Source organism: Pseudophryne corroboree, chromosome 3, assembly GCF_028390025.1.
Source record: "Pseudophryne corroboree isolate aPseCor3 chromosome 3, aPseCor3.hap2, whole genome shotgun sequence".
In the NCBI taxonomy this organism is placed as follows: Eukaryota; Metazoa; Chordata; class Amphibia; order Anura; family Myobatrachidae; genus Pseudophryne; species Pseudophryne corroboree.
In genome coordinates, this window is record NC_086446.1 from 767,889,438 (window position 1) to 767,905,188 (window position 15,751).

Consider the following 15,751-nt stretch of genomic DNA (forward strand, 5'->3'; position numbering starts at 1 on the left):
TCTATACTGATCACATGGTCAGCTGGGTTGGGTATCTGTACTGGTCACATGGTCATTTGGACTCTATACTGATCACATGGTCAGTTGGGTATCTGTACTGATCACATGGTCAGTGGGACTCTATACTGATCATATGGTCAGTTGGGGTTTGTATCTGTACTGATCACATGGTCAGTGGGACTCTATACTGATCACATGGTCAGCTGGGTTGGGTATCTGTACTGGTCACATGGTCATTTGGACTCTATACTGATCACATGGTCAGTTGGGTATCTGTACTGATCACATGGTCAGTGGGACTCTATACTGATCATATGGTCAGTTGGGTTTTGTATCTGTACTGATCACATGGTCAGTGGGACTCTGTACTGATCACATGGTCAGTTGGGTTGGGTATCTGTACTGGTCACATGATCAGTGGGACTCTATACTGATCACATGGTCAGTTGGGTTTCTGTACTGATCACATGGTCAGTTGGGTATCTGTACTGGTCACATGGTCAGTGGGACTCTATACTGATCACATATTCAGTTGAGTTGGGTATCTGTACTGGTCACATGGTCAGTGGGACGCTATACTGATCACATATTCAGTTGAGTTGGGTATCTGTACTGGTCACATGGTCAGTGGGACTCTATACTGATCACATGGTCAGTTGGGTATCTGTACTGGTCACATGGTCAATGGGACTCTATACTGATCACATGGTCAGTTGGATTGGGTATCTGTACTGGTCACATAATCAGTGGGACTCTATACTGATCACATGGCCAGTTGGGTTGGGTATCTGTACTGATCACATGATCAGTGGGAATCTATACTGATCACATGGTCAGTTGGATTGGGTATCTGTACTGGTCGTATGATCAGTGGGACTCTATACTGATCACATGATCAGTTGGGTTTGGTATCTGTGCTGATCACATGGTCAGTGGGACTCTATACTGATCACATGGTCAGTTGGGTTGGGTACTAATTGTGCAGCCAGTTGGGTATCTCTGCTGATCACATGGCCAATTCCTGTCCAAGCTCATCAGCAATTCCACCTGCTGCATTCAATAATGTGAACATATATGTACAATGACACCATATTACTCTGCCAGCTTCAGCCTGATAACAGCTACCGTAGGATGTATCCAGTCATCGGCAGGGTTAGTGCATGGGCAGACTGCAAGAGTGTAAGAAATCCGGGGAATATGAGTGCAGTGGAAATGGTGAATCACCCTACCTAGCTATAAACCCCCCCCCCCCCCCCCCTCTCTCACTGGTGTCCTCACTGTACATCGCTATGGAATATGTTGGAAATGAATGATAATAGCAGCAGCACCACCTGCGATGTGGGTATGAACACAGCATGCTGGCAGAGAGATTGCCTCAGATGTTATGCAAAATATTCTTCCACCCCGACTACACACATCCTGTTATTATCAAGCGTCTACTGGGGTCTCCGGTGACTCACAGACAGGGGTGGTGGTGGGGATTTAGGAAATGAGCTGATGCAATAAAACCGAGAAAGTGAAAGAGCACGGGGGTCCCATATTTATGTATCAGACTTTCCCTTACTATAAAGATTCGCTGAAAGACAGAACAGAAGGTGAGGGAACAGAAAGAGGACTAAAGGGGCTGCCGGAAAGTCTAGAGAGAAAGAGAGTGGGAGAAATGTAAAGCGAGGGATGGTTACAGCAGAACGCAAGGAGGGCAGAAGGCGGCAGACACCGCCTCACCTCGTAATACTTATTTTATGAAAGGGACTTTAGTGCTTTATTTACAAAAGGCCCCCATTTATCAAGCCTTGGAGAGTGATAAGTAGCACGGTGATAAGATACCAACCAATCAACTCCTAACTGCCATGTCGCAGGCTGCGTTTGAAAAATGACAGTGAGGAGCTGGTTGGCTGGTACTTTATCTCTGTCCACTTTATCTCTCTCCAAGGCTTTAGTACATAGACCCCAAAATGTTATAAATACATGTACACTGGCTGCAAATAATATATTCAGAGGAAGCAGTTGGCCACAGAAAACATTTGACGGCTTCATAACTATCCCATAGATAAAGAGAGGGACAGCCCTGATCTAAGTGGCATAACTCGTTTAACAATGGGACACCCAGCTGGCGGCACAATGCCACAGTGGCCAGTAATGCTGCCTTACGGCATTGTGGCACTGGGCTTGATACATTCTACCAGAGTTTTCCTCCGGATAATGCCATATCCTACTATATCCACAGGACATACGGCTGGCTAAGTGGCTTCTGACTAAAAGTGTCCTGGTGCGTGTGCTTATGTGTGCCTGCAGTAGGGAAATTAGATTGCAAGCTCCACGAGTTCCACGTTCTTGCCTTAATAAACATATTTGATTGGTCAGCACTGTTTAATATGATGACAGGTTAAAAAAAAAAGATAATAAAACTTGATGGGAATTGTATTAAGCTTGTCCCGGGCTCACAGAGTTTTGTATACAGCCCTAATGGGCTGCAAAGAAAAATCAGTGAGTCTGGAGCTACTGTAAGTGCAGTACAGGCCGTAGGCGTACTTACTGGCACCCACTCGTAGCACGTGTTTAATGGAATCAACACTTTTTCAGTCAAATCATAAATGGGGGAAAATATACACATGCCCTATGAGAAAAATATTGCGGAGAGCCACTGGATAGGGCAAATTACCCACGATTAAATCTTTATTATGCTTATACCACTTTCTCTTTCAGTCACACAGTCTCCCCGTGGCCTTCTTCCTGAGAGGACTTCCGTCAACTTGACATGTTCTTCTGTTGTTGATCCGGAACAAACCTCTCCCTCTGTCCGCTGGTTTCACCGAGGGGTCCTCGTCCAGCCATCCAGCAGAGTTTCACTGTCCGGGTTCGGTCTGTACATCCTCAGCCTCACTCAGGATGACCAGGGAGAATGGAGCTGCGAGGAGGACGGGGTTAGATCCAGTCTGATGCTCAGGGTTCTAGGTGAGTCAACCTCTACAAACAATCACAAACATTCCACCTGGGCAGGCTTTCTTTCAGGCTGGGGTGCGGAGGAACACAGTTCCGGCAATTCCACATAAAAAGTGTTTTCTAATGGCTACCAATCATATTCCAGCTGTCATCTCTCTACTGCATTCTAGAAAATGATAACCGGAATCTGATTGGTTGCAATTTGCAGTTCCTCCATTTGCCTGTATTAGAAGCGTTAGTAAATCTACCCCATAGTCTTTACTGTAGGTATGGATGATCGTGGAGCCCATGTGGTTCTTTTGGATCAAAATTGTTAACTGAGAATAATATGGTGCAATTATTGTGGTGGGACGGTCAATTTAAACAAAAAAACTAAATTAAATACAGTAGCTCTTTAGTAAACGCGCTGAAATCCTGCCGGTCCCGTCAGGGGCGCTTTAAGAGAGGTGGAGGCCCGTGTTCAGCCTCCTCCATTCGGGCCCCCTCTTCGGGCACTAGAGGACTCAGACTCTACTGCACATGCGCAGATCTCTGAGAAAATGGTGCGGTGGCCATTTTCCCTGAGATGTCTCTACTGCGCATGCGCAGAACTCTGAAAATGGCCGGTGAGCCATTTTCACTGTGTTTTAACAGCGCTGCGGATGTCGGCGCTGGACTCCGGAGGGGTGAGTATTTTAAAAATGGGTGCAGCGTGTGCGGTGGGGACCACTCTGGACTCAGAGACCCGTGTGCACGGCACACACTACACCCATTATATAAACGCCAGTGGGTCCCGTGATCTCTGAACCTATCACGTAGCCCCCTAGGTGTGAGAATCTAAAGAATGTTGACTTGGAGGGAATTCAATTGTCCATGTCAATTTTTATGTGGTAAAAACAGGACTTTACTGTCATTTTTTGGGGGGGCTATCCAATTAGAGGTCATTTTCACAGCACGTAAAGTTACCAGTTTTCGAGTGAAAACACATAGGATCTGGGATAAGCTCCCAGACCTGTATGTTTTCACAGTCACGACCGCGAAAAAAGGTCACTTATTGGGAATTATTTTTCTCCTGCCTCCGGCCAGGTGAAAGTATATCCTCGACAGTGCCAGTTATCAGGCACAATTGAATAACCCCGGGGGATCCTATTGTAGTAATCGGATTGAGAAGTGATAAATGCAATGCAAACACACAAGCATATAGGGTGTACTGTATGAAACATAAGCAACGTATGTAAAGGTCATGAAATGACATACATAATAGCCTGCTATAGTATACATGGAAATTGGGAGCATGCAAACATGACTGAACACATGCTGAAGTGTGAAGTAATAGAACTAGTATCTAGTGCAGATTGCAGACATAAATAAGTCCTATAACTAAACCAGAAAACCACAAAATGAGGAACCAGGTGTTTCTTGTATATGTCCAATTCAAATCAGCTGCCGCTCTCTCAGAAGATATGCGACGCGGAATCCGCAAAGTGAAGTAAAAACTTAAAAGAGCTCAAAAGAGTGAGCGCAAGTGGTGGTAATATCACATAAATATTTAATTAATGAATTAGAATAAAACAAAATTAAAATTAACTGAACATACACATAGACAGTCAGTAGACACATGCGCACATGGGAGGCAATCAATTTGCCGACTGTCGGGAACCCGGCGGTCAGGCTATAGATGCCGGAATCCGGTCACCTGGTGAAATGCTAACTACTACTACTTTTAGAGCATTGATATTCTACACACGATTCTCAGTAAATTTCTGTGTTGGATTGTTTTCTGTTGATAGTACTTGTGAGTTGGTTTGATTGGTTATTTCTAATACAGTACTAATTTGTAAAAAAAATTAAACAGAAATAACTGCCGTGTGTTTGTGCCGCTGCTCTGTTGCTTAGTTTAGCCAGCCAGGCTTTGGCCTACATTGGTGAACAATACTGTGAGGTGTGAGGTGGTCAAAATTGACTGGAAATAAATGTTATTGAGGTTAATTATACTGTACGAACAAAGGGGGTCATTCTGACCCGTTCGCACGCAGCGGTTTATTGCTGTGCTGTGAACGGGTGCGGAATGCGCATACGTGGCGGGCGCAGTGCACTTGTGCGACGTTGCCCGGCGACGGGGGTCGCCAGGTTACGTCGTGTCTTGAGAATGAAGCGGTCGCAGAATGGACGGCACAGAAGATTGACAGGAAGGAGGCGTGACAGGGCGGATCCGGACCGTTTGGAGCCGTTTTTGGGGAGGGGTGAGTGTAACGCAGGCGTGTCCAGCAGAACGGAGGGCGGAGGAGTGACGTCAAAGCCGGGCCCATCATCGCTGAATCTATCACACAGGGCTGGTCTACTTCTGCTTGACATTTTTTTAGCTTAGCAGGGCTGCACAAGCGATCGCATCCTGCTAAGCTAAAATACACTCCCCCATAGGCGTGTGCTAGTTGATCGCAGCAGCAGCAAAAAGTTGCTGGCTGTGATCAACTCGGAATGACCACCAAAAACAGGCCCAAATTTTGTGATTTTGGCTGATTTTATGATAAAAAAAAAAATACAGATCCAAAACTAAAACTAAAATACACAAGGGCGGTTTTGGCAAAACCAAATACAGATCCAAAAAAATGAAGGAGATACAGATCCAAAACCAAAAACATGGGGATCAGCGCACATCTCTAATAAAAAAAATAGGGGTGTACACCGGGCTATTTTTTGGGATTTGTGTTTTGGGTTTGGATCTGGATCTCCTTCATGTTTTGGATCTGGATTGGTTTTGCCAAAACCACCCTTGCGGGTTTTGGTTTTGGGTCTGTATTTTATTTCTTAAAAAAAAAAACATCAAAACAGCTAAAATAACAGAATTTGGGGGTGTTTTTGTTCCTACAGTATTGGTAACCTCAATAACAATAATTTCCACTAATTTCCAGTCTATTCTAAACACGTCACAGATCACAATATTGTTTTTAGTCCAACAGGTTGCACCGAGGTAGCTGGATGACTAAGCTAAGTGACAGTAGTGGGCGGCACAAACACGTGGCCCATCTAGGAGTGGAACTGAAGGCAGACAGGATGGCAGTTTTATAAACTATGCCCAAACAATGCTCCAAAGAGCACATAATGCAAAGAAAAGAGGTGCAAGATGGAATTGTCATTGGACCCTCCCACCCAGCCTTATGTTGTATATTAAACAGGACATGCACAGTTTAACAAACCAATAATTTCAGCGATAGGGTCTGTCACTTGTGGCTGAAATTATTAGTTTGGACCCACACAAAACAAGCTGGCACTGGGCAGTGCACAAACTGGCTTTAGTACTTTAAATAGGCATGTTGTCATCAGCATCCGATTCCGCACCCCTATCAGTGTGTACATCCTCTTCTTCACAGACTATAAATTCGTACCAGCTGGAATCCACCATCACAGGTCCCTCTGTACTTTTTGGAGGTAATTGCTGGTAAAGGTCTTCCTCGTGGAATTTGTAATTCATTTTGATGTACAACATCTTTTCCACATTTTTGGGAAGTAATCTCCTACGCCGATCACTGACAAGGTTCCCGGCTGCTGTAAAAACTCTTTCTGAGTACACACTAGAGGAAGGGCAACTTAAGTAATACAAAGCCAGTTTGTACAAGGGCTTCCAAATTGCCTCTTAGTACTAGTGACGCACCAATATAAATATATTTTTTGCTTTGGATCACACACAGATATATAGCAGTAGTGTACAGCAGCCGCAGTACTAGTACTCAGAGTGACGCACCAATAGAAATCTATTTTTTGCTTTGGATCACACACAGAGGATATATAGCAGTAGTGTACGGCAGCCGCAGTACTAGTAGTCAGAGTGACCCACTAATAGAAATATATTTTTTGCTTTGAATCACACACAGAGAATATATAGCAGTAGTGTATGGCAGTACACAGCCCCTTATAGACAGAGAACACCTGGTCCTATACACAGCCACAACATGCTACTATGCAGCAGTGGTGCAAGTAGAAATATTTTCTTAGTGGTACTGAGTGTGGCCAAAAAATGGGTGTGGTCACGTGTCATGAGGGGGCATGACCACATGACACTAGGGGGAATGGCCACATTACACTATGGGTGTGGGTACACAGCATAGGGGGTCATTACGAGTTGTTCGCTCGTTAGGTTTTTTTGCAACGGAGCGATTTGTCGCAAACTGCGCATGCGCAATGTTCGCAATGCGCCTGCGCCAAGTAAATTAGCACAAAAGTTTGGTATTTTACTCACGGCCTAACGAAGATTTTTAATCGTTCTGGTGATCGTAGTGTGATTGACAGGAAGTGGGTGTTTCTGGGCGGAAACTGTCCGTTTTATGGGAGTGTGCGGAAAAATGCAGGCATTTCAGGGAAAAACGGGGGAGTGGCTGGAAAAACGGGGGAGTGTCTGGGCGAACGCTGGGTGTGTTTGTGACGTCAAACCCGGAATGAAACTGACTGAACTGATCGCAGTGTAGGAGTAAGTCTCGAGTTACTCAGAAATTACTAAGAAATTTCTATTCGCAATTGTGCTAATCTTTCGTTCGCAATTCTGCTAAGCTAAGATACACTCCCAGAGGGCGGCGGCTTAGCGTGTGCAATGCTGCTAAAAGCAGCTAGCGAGCAAACAACTCGGAATGAAGGCCCTAGTCTCTTTTGTTTGCACTCTGGAGGCAAGGCTAGAAATATGCAATACTGCCTCCAGTATAATAAAAATATATAGTAATAACCCCAATTTAATAAAAATACATAGTAATGCCCCCATTATAACAGGAATATACACTGTAGTAGTGCTAATTCCAATTGCCTTGGATGTTGCAAAAGGACACAATTTTGCCCCCACTCACCAACTGTCCGAATCGAAAGAAGCCCCCGTCTAACCAACAACTCAAAGCACTGATGTCCAACTCAGGAGGAAAATGAATATTAGACAGGAAAGATAGATACAGGGAGGTCTTAGCGAGATGGAGGGATTCTTTCGAAGGGACCTTCAGCAGGACAACGTAGGTCCAATGGTAGGATGGGAAGAGCTGTGAGGGTTGGGAAGCTGGAAATGAGGACAGACAGTCCCTGCTTTTCAATCTGCACCCATTGCTTCAACATGTCAGCTCTCGACCATTTCAATTGGGAAGCATGCCAGGCAAAGGAAAAAGGGGTTTTAAGTCCTGCCAACATTTGCGACAGTGCTGTAATACTTACCAATTTGGTATAATTGAAGTTAGAAAGGTCACATACTGTAATAGCCTAAACTCTTCCAGTAGGTTAGGTAGGGAAGTGACCTGAGAAGTAATAGTGGCTAATAAATCATCGACGAAAAGGGCTAATTTATATTCCTTATCTTGTAGAAAATAGCCAGAGATATTAGGGTTTAGTCTAATAGACCGAGCCAGGGCCTCAATACAAAGAATAAAGATTAAGGGTGACAACAGGCAGAACTGACGAGTGCCTTTACTAATAGTGAACGAGCTGGAGAGGGAGCCTTTAACTCTATTCTTGGCTGATGGGGAATGATAGAGGGAGAGGATACGTTGGAAGAAGACAGGACCCAGCCCAAATGTCGCAGCACACCGGCCATGAACCTCTAGTCAATCCGATCCAACGCCTTCTCGGCATCCGTGGACAATAGAATCGCTGGGATCCTTGTTGCAGAAATATAGGTGGTCATTCCGAGTTGATCGCAGCCAGCAACTTTTTGCTGCTGCAATCAACTAGTCCACGCCTATGGGGGAGTGTATTGTAGCATAGCAGGGCTGCGATCCCTTGTGCAGTCCTGCTGAGCTAAAAAAATTTCACACAAAACTAGACCAGCCCTGGACATACTTACCCTGTGCGATGGATCCAGCGATGATGCGGCCGGCTTTGACGTCACTCCTCCGCCCTATGTTCTCCTAGTCACGCCTGCGTTTTACTCACCACTTCCCGGTCTGGATCCGTCCATCCTTCACGCCTCCTTCCTGTCAATCTTGACAGGAAGGATCACGCCTCCTTCCTGTCAATCTTCTTAGCGGTCGCCGCTGCGACCGCTTCCTTTGGTAGCCGCAACGTAACCAGGCAACAGCAACGTCGCGCACTCGCACTGCGCCCGCCACGCATGCGCATTCCACACCCGTTCGCACCGTTCCACACCCGTTCGCATTCCACACCCGTTCGCACCGTTCGAACGGGTCAGAATGACCCCCATAGTGTATAAGGGCCAGAATCTTAGAAGTATTGTCACGAGCCTCACCACCCGGGACAAATCCAACATGATCACTACTGTATGTATGATCGATTGGAGAAAACCTTTCAATCTATTCACCAGCAGTTTTGCAAACAGTTTGTTGTCCACATCAAGAAGGGACATGGGCTGGTAGCTGGGACACAGGAAGAGGTCCTTGCTCTATTTAGGGATTACTGTAATGTGGGCCCTGAGTGACTGAAGGGAGAAAGGGGACTTGTCGGAGACCGTGTTAAAGGCCTCTAGAAGTAACAGAAGCAATTGATCTTTAAAGGCTTTGTAGTATTTGATGGTACTACCATCTGGGCCAGGATTCTTCCCAGAAGGGGTGGATTTGATAGCCTCCTCCAATTCAAACATAGTAAAAGGTCTCTCTAACACCTCACAATCAAGCTCACCCTTTTCCACTATCTAGCACGGTTCGCAGCCGGGAGCCTGGCATGGCTGCGACCCGTGCTAGAGCCCCCTTCTACACTGCGCTCACCAACCCGGCATATTGGAAAACAGGAGTTTTCCCAGATCTTATGTGTTTTCAGACGAAAATCAAAAGATTTCTGGTTAAAAAGAAAGGGAATTAATTAGATAGGTAGGAAAAACAATAATGTAAAACAATTGTGAAAACCCCCCGTTTTTCACGTCCAAAAATTTTGGGGGCTGATTGGATACCCCCCCCCCCCCCCCTTAAATCTAAAATATTCTTTTTCTGATTATAATCAATATTCAGAGACAGCTGGTCATTTACCAAAAACAATCAAAATCCATAAAATATCAGTTGCAGAAGTTGTCATTGATTATTGATTGGGGCCGATCAGAGAGTGTCAGCCTGTCCTTCCTCATCTTCCTCCAGGCTCCAGTGTTTTTCTTTGATGTATGACCTTTCCATCGTACCAACTTTTCCCCCATAAGGAAATATTTACCAATATTATGACTCTTGAACCATCAAATATAGGGCTCTATTTACTAAGCCTTGGATGGAGATAAAGTGCACGGAGATAAAGTACCAGCCAATCAGCTCCTAACTGTCATGTCACAGGCTGTGTTTGAACAATGACAGTTAGGAGCTGGTTGGTTGGTTGGGACTTTAACTCCAGCCACCCTATCTCCATCCAAGGCTTAGTAAATAGACCCCATAATTTCTTACCGCCACATATTACACCAATGAGAAATTATAAAAATGTGGCAAATACCAAATATCACGTACGGGGCACACAGATGTTCTCATGGGGGTCTCCAACAAAATTCTATTGATAAATATGCCCCATATGGTTCAATCGTGTTTCCCTTAGATATCATCACCCACAACCACACAACCATGATTAGTAACAGTCCTGTTTGTTGCTATGTGTTACCACCAGGAATCTCAGGTCCGTCCTCGCTCTCTGTTTACACCGCCTCTGGCTCCTCTGCGGAGCTCCCATGTAACGTCAATGAGATGCCTATGGAGTGGCCCCTGAGAGTGCGCTGGAGCAGAGCTACAGGCCCCATCGGTGAAGACAAACAAATGCTTCTCCTGAACCATGTGAGAGCTGAGGACGCTGGAACTTACAGATGTGATGTCACTTTTAGAAGCCAACAGCTGACCAGACATATCAACCTAAGGGTCATCCAAGGTCAGTGGGTTCATTTATAATTTAAGAGCATACTCTACAGATAATGGGACATAAATATACTGTAACCAGTGGTGGCTGCTGCCCCTGGGCAGTACCACTGACCTACCAGCTGCCGAAGCACGGGAGACCGCACTCTGCTTGTCTATCATCTTTATACGCACCCCCCCAGACTTCTGTAAGCCAATGGGAGTGTAGGTGTAGGATGAGTGACTGACATGTTTTCAGGTGTGAAGGGGCTCATAGACATATGTTCTGGTGTACAGTGCCTCGCTAATACGAGGCACTGTACACCAGACCGTGTAGAGTGACTTACAAGCAGATGTTTTGGTGGGGGGGCTCACTGACACATATCCATGTTATGGTGTAGAATGACTCGCTGACACACATCCATGTTCTGGTGTGTAGAGACTAGCTGACACATGTCCATGTTCTGGTGTGGAGTGACCATCTGACACACGTCCATGTTCTGGTGTGTAGAGACTAGCTGACACATGTCCATGTTCTGGTGTGGAGTGACCAGCTGACACACGTCCATGTTCTGGTGTGGAGTGACTAGCTGACACATGTCCATGTTCTGGTGTGGAGTGACCATCTGACACACGTCCATGTTCTGGTGTGTAGAGGCTAGCTGACACATGTCCATGTTCTGGTGTGGAGTGACCATCTGACACACGTCCATGTTCTGGTGTGGAGTGACTAGCTGACAAACGTCCATGTTCTGGTGTGGAGTGACTAGCTGACACAAGTCCATGTTCTGGTGTGGAGTGACTAGCTGACACACGTCCATGTTCTGGTGTGGAGTGACCAGCTGACACATGTCCATGTTCTGGTGTGTAGAGACTAGCTGACACATGTCCATGTTCTGGTGTGGAGTGACCATCTGACACACGTCCATGTTCTGGTGTGGAGTGACTAGCTGACACAAGTCCATGTTCTGGTGTGGAGTGACCAGATGGCACATGTCCATGTTCTGGTGTGGAGTGACCAGCTGACACACGTCCATGTTCTGGTGTGGAGTGACTAGCTGACACACGTCCATGTTCTGGTGTGGAGTGACTAGCTGACACACGTCCATGTTCTGGTGTGGAGTGACTAGCTGACACAAGTCCATGTTCTGGTGTGGAGTGACTAGCTGACACACGTCCATGTTCTGGTGTGGAGTGACCAGCTGACACATGTCCATGTTCTGGTGTGTAGAGACTAGCTGACACATGTCCATGTTCTGGTGTGGAGTGACCATCTGACACACGTCCATGTTCTGGTGTGGAGTGACTAGCTGACACATGCCCATGTTCTGGTGTGGAGTGACTAGCTGACACAAGTCCATGTTCTGGTGTGGAGTGACTAGCTGACACACGTCCATGTTCTGGTGTGGAGTGACCAGCTGACACATGTCCATGTTCTGGTGTGTAGAGACTAGCTGACACATGTCCATGTTCTGGTGTGGAGTGACCAGCTGACACATGTCCATGTTCTGGTGTGTAGAGACTAGCTGACACATGTCCATGTTCTGGTGTGGAGTGACCATCTGACACACGTCCATGTTCTGGTGTGGAGTGACTAGCTGACACATGCCCATGTTCTGGTGTGGAGTGACCAGCTGACACATGTCCATGTTCTGGTGTGGAGTGACCATCTGACACATGTCCATGTTCTGGTGTGTAGAGACTAGCTGACACATGTCCATGTTCTGGTGTGGAGTGACCATCTGACACACGTCCATGTTCTGGTGTGGAGTGACTAGCTGACACAAGTCCATGTTCTGGTGTGGAGTGACTAGCTGACACACGTCCATGTTCTGGTGTGGAGTGACCAGCTGACATATGTCCATGTTCTGGTGTGTAGAGACTAGCTGACACATGTCCATGTTCTGGTGTGGAGTGACCATCTGACACACGTCCATGTTCTGGTGTGGAGTGACTAGCTGACACACGTCCATGTTCTGGTGTGGAGTAACCATCTGACACACGTCCATGTTCTGGTGTGGAGTGACTAGCTGACACACGTCCATGTTCTGGTGTGGAGTGACCATCTGACACACGTCCATGTTCTGGTGTGGAGTGACTAGCTGACACATGTCCATGTTCTGGTGTGGAGTGACCATCTGACACACGTCCATGTTCTGGTGTGGAGTGACTCACAGACCTGTTTGGTGTTAAGTGACTTTTAGGGGTCTATTTACTAAGCCTTGGATGGAGATAAAGTAGCTGGAAATAAAGTACCAGCCAATCACCTCCTAACTGCTATGCCACAGGCTGTGTTTGAAAAATGACAGTTAGGAGCTGATTGGCTGGTACTTTATCTCCAGCTACTTTATCTGCATTCAAGGCTTAGTAAATAGACCCCTGGTATCATATGTTCATGTACTGCTGTGTCATGACTCTCTGACACATATTCTGGTGAGCAGTAACTTGTTCACACGAGTGCTGGTGGAGCAACTCCTTTACATGTTCTAGTGTGGACTAAGTGACACATGTTCTAGTGTGGAGTAACTTAAATATATGTGTTCTGGTGTGGGGTAACTCCCTGACACGTGTTCTGGTGTAAAGTACTCTCTTGACACATGTTCTACTGTCGAGTGACTCCCTGACATTTGTTCTGGTGTGAAGTGACTCCCTGACACGTGTTCTGGTGTGGAGTAACTCCCTGACGTGTTCTGGTGTGGAATGAATCCGACACATATTCTGGTATAGAGAAACTCGCTGATATGTGGTCTGGAGTGGAGTGACTCCCTGACACTTGTTCTGGTGTGGAGTGACTCCCTGACACGTCTTCTAGTGTGGAGTGGCTCCCTGACATGTGTTCTAGTTTGGAGTGGCTCCCTGACATGTGTTCTGGTGTGAAGTGATTACCTGACACTTGTTCTGGTGTGGAGTGACTTCTTGACACGTATTCTAGTGTGGAGTGGCTCCCTGACATGTGTTCTGGTGTGGAGTGATTACCTGACACGTGTTCTGGTGTGGTGTGATTACCTGACACGTGTTCTGGTGTGGTGTGACTCCCTGACAAATGTTCTGGTGTGGTGTGACTCCCTGACAAGTGTCCTGGTGTGGAGTGACTCCCTGACATGTGTTCTAGTTTGGAGTGACTCCCTGACACGTGTTCTGGTGTGGAGTGATTCCCTGACACGTGTTCTGGTGTGTAGTGACTCCCTGACACACCGGTTACAATGTTGTTTGATATACTGACACAAAGAATAAGCTTTGCTGTATATCACTGTCATTTTGTAGCCCTGTGACATTACTTTATATCGGATGGATTGATTTACTAACGCGTCCAATAGTGGAGGAGGTTATTAGTGAATGCCCTGCTGTGTGATTTTAGTAATTCGTGGATAGTTAGTAGTTTCATTATGTACACAACTTGAGTTTTAGTTTGCCAAGTTACTGTATTTGATAGGTCGGCAATGTCTAGAAAAAGATGAGTTTTCCTAATTAAAGACCCATGTATTTCTCATCCTGATTTTTCAGAAACTCCAGCTCCTAGCCTCTTTTATATATATATATATATATATATATATATATATATTCCATAGACAAAAAACCTTACGGTTTCACATGTCCCATTAAGGCTTCTTAGACATGATCGAAATTTCAGAAACCTGTTGTAACTCTTCCACTCAAACTCCAAAAAGCAATGAAATTCTGATCATTAAGGCTGACGCCTTAATGGACGTGTTCCTTGCGCAATACGGATATGGTATGCCATCACAGCCTGTGGGTAAGTGCAGATTCAGCACTCTCACAGAGTGAGATTGCTGTCACTCACACAATGGTGGAGCTGCTAATTCACAGATTTGTGTGCTCATTGGAATACACACATGCAGTCTATGCAACTGAAGGTCTGAGCAGTTTTGTGGTGCTCCCATCCCACACAGTGCCCACAACCATCCCATTCGGTCACCACAACAATCCCACCTTGTTACAACATCCTTCTAACTCCATACATCCATCTCACTTAGTATACACATTTAGCTCCCTCAAACATCTTGGTTATTGCTAAAACTATAATACCCTATCTACGGTCTATGCATCTACACTTACTTCCCCTATACACCCCCATGCTGCCCTGTCTTCCCCAATCCCTACTGCTGTGTTCTCCCATCTTTGCTAGTCTGTACTAACTTATCTGTACCATCTGTCTTTCCCCACCTGTGCCTTGTCTGTACCACCGTTTCCTTCTCTCTGTGCTGCTCAGTGTTCAACGTCACTCTGCCTCCTTCAGTACATGGCACACTATCTTCTCTCCCATCTGCACCAGTTTTCTACCCATCCATGCCAGTGTTTTTAACCCATCTGCACCATTTCCCCCATCTGCACCGCTCTGTCTCCCTTCCCATACTTGCTGCTTAATCTACCCCCTATCCACACCACTCTTACCCCATTCATGTATCTGACATCCTGAAGGTAAATTTCGTGGATCCTGCGCTCTTGGCAGGGGGATAACCGCTACAGCCCACCCCCCAGTGGTCCGGAAATGCCTCCGTTGTGCAGACCATGCCCTGCCAATGGCATGCTAACGCTGTTTGCACGCCCCCCTCCTTCCCCGCAACCACCTCTGCCTATCAATCAGGCAGGGTGATCGCAGCCAGTGAGATGCTGATAGCATCTCACTGGGCTCCTGGGGTACGCACGCGCAGTGCGGCCATTGCACGTGCGCACCTCACAAACTAATTCAGACTGCGATTGCTGCTGCTGCGGTCTGAATTATCCCCTGTGTTTCTTTGTCCCCCCCATCAGTGCTGCTTAGTGTTCCCTCTATCCACACACTTCTGTTCCCCTATACACACCGCTCTCCTCCCTCCAATCAACAACACTCTTACCTCATCTGAGCAGCTTTGTCTTCCGCTCAGACCTTCAGTTGCATAGACTGCATGTGTGTATTCCAATGAGCACACAAATCTGTGAATTAGCAGCTCCACCATTGTGTGAGTGACAGCAATGTCACTCTGTGAGAGTGCTGAATCTGCACTTACCCACAGGCTGTGATGGCATACCATATCCGTATTGCGCAAGGA

General features: G+C 46.3%; 1 protein-coding gene across 1 annotated transcript in view; it reads left to right on the top strand.

Annotated features, from left to right (window-relative positions):
* Positions 1 to 15,751, top strand: part of LAG3 (lymphocyte activating 3) — a 64,734-nt gene that overhangs the window by 22,517 nt on the left and 26,466 nt on the right. The window contains exons 4-5 of the mRNA XM_063963783.1: positions 2,707 to 2,955; positions 10,480 to 10,734. Coding sequence (XP_063819853.1) covers positions 2,707 to 2,955; positions 10,480 to 10,734 — 504 coding nt within the window. The remainder of the gene's footprint in view (positions 1 to 2,706; positions 2,956 to 10,479; positions 10,735 to 15,751) is intronic.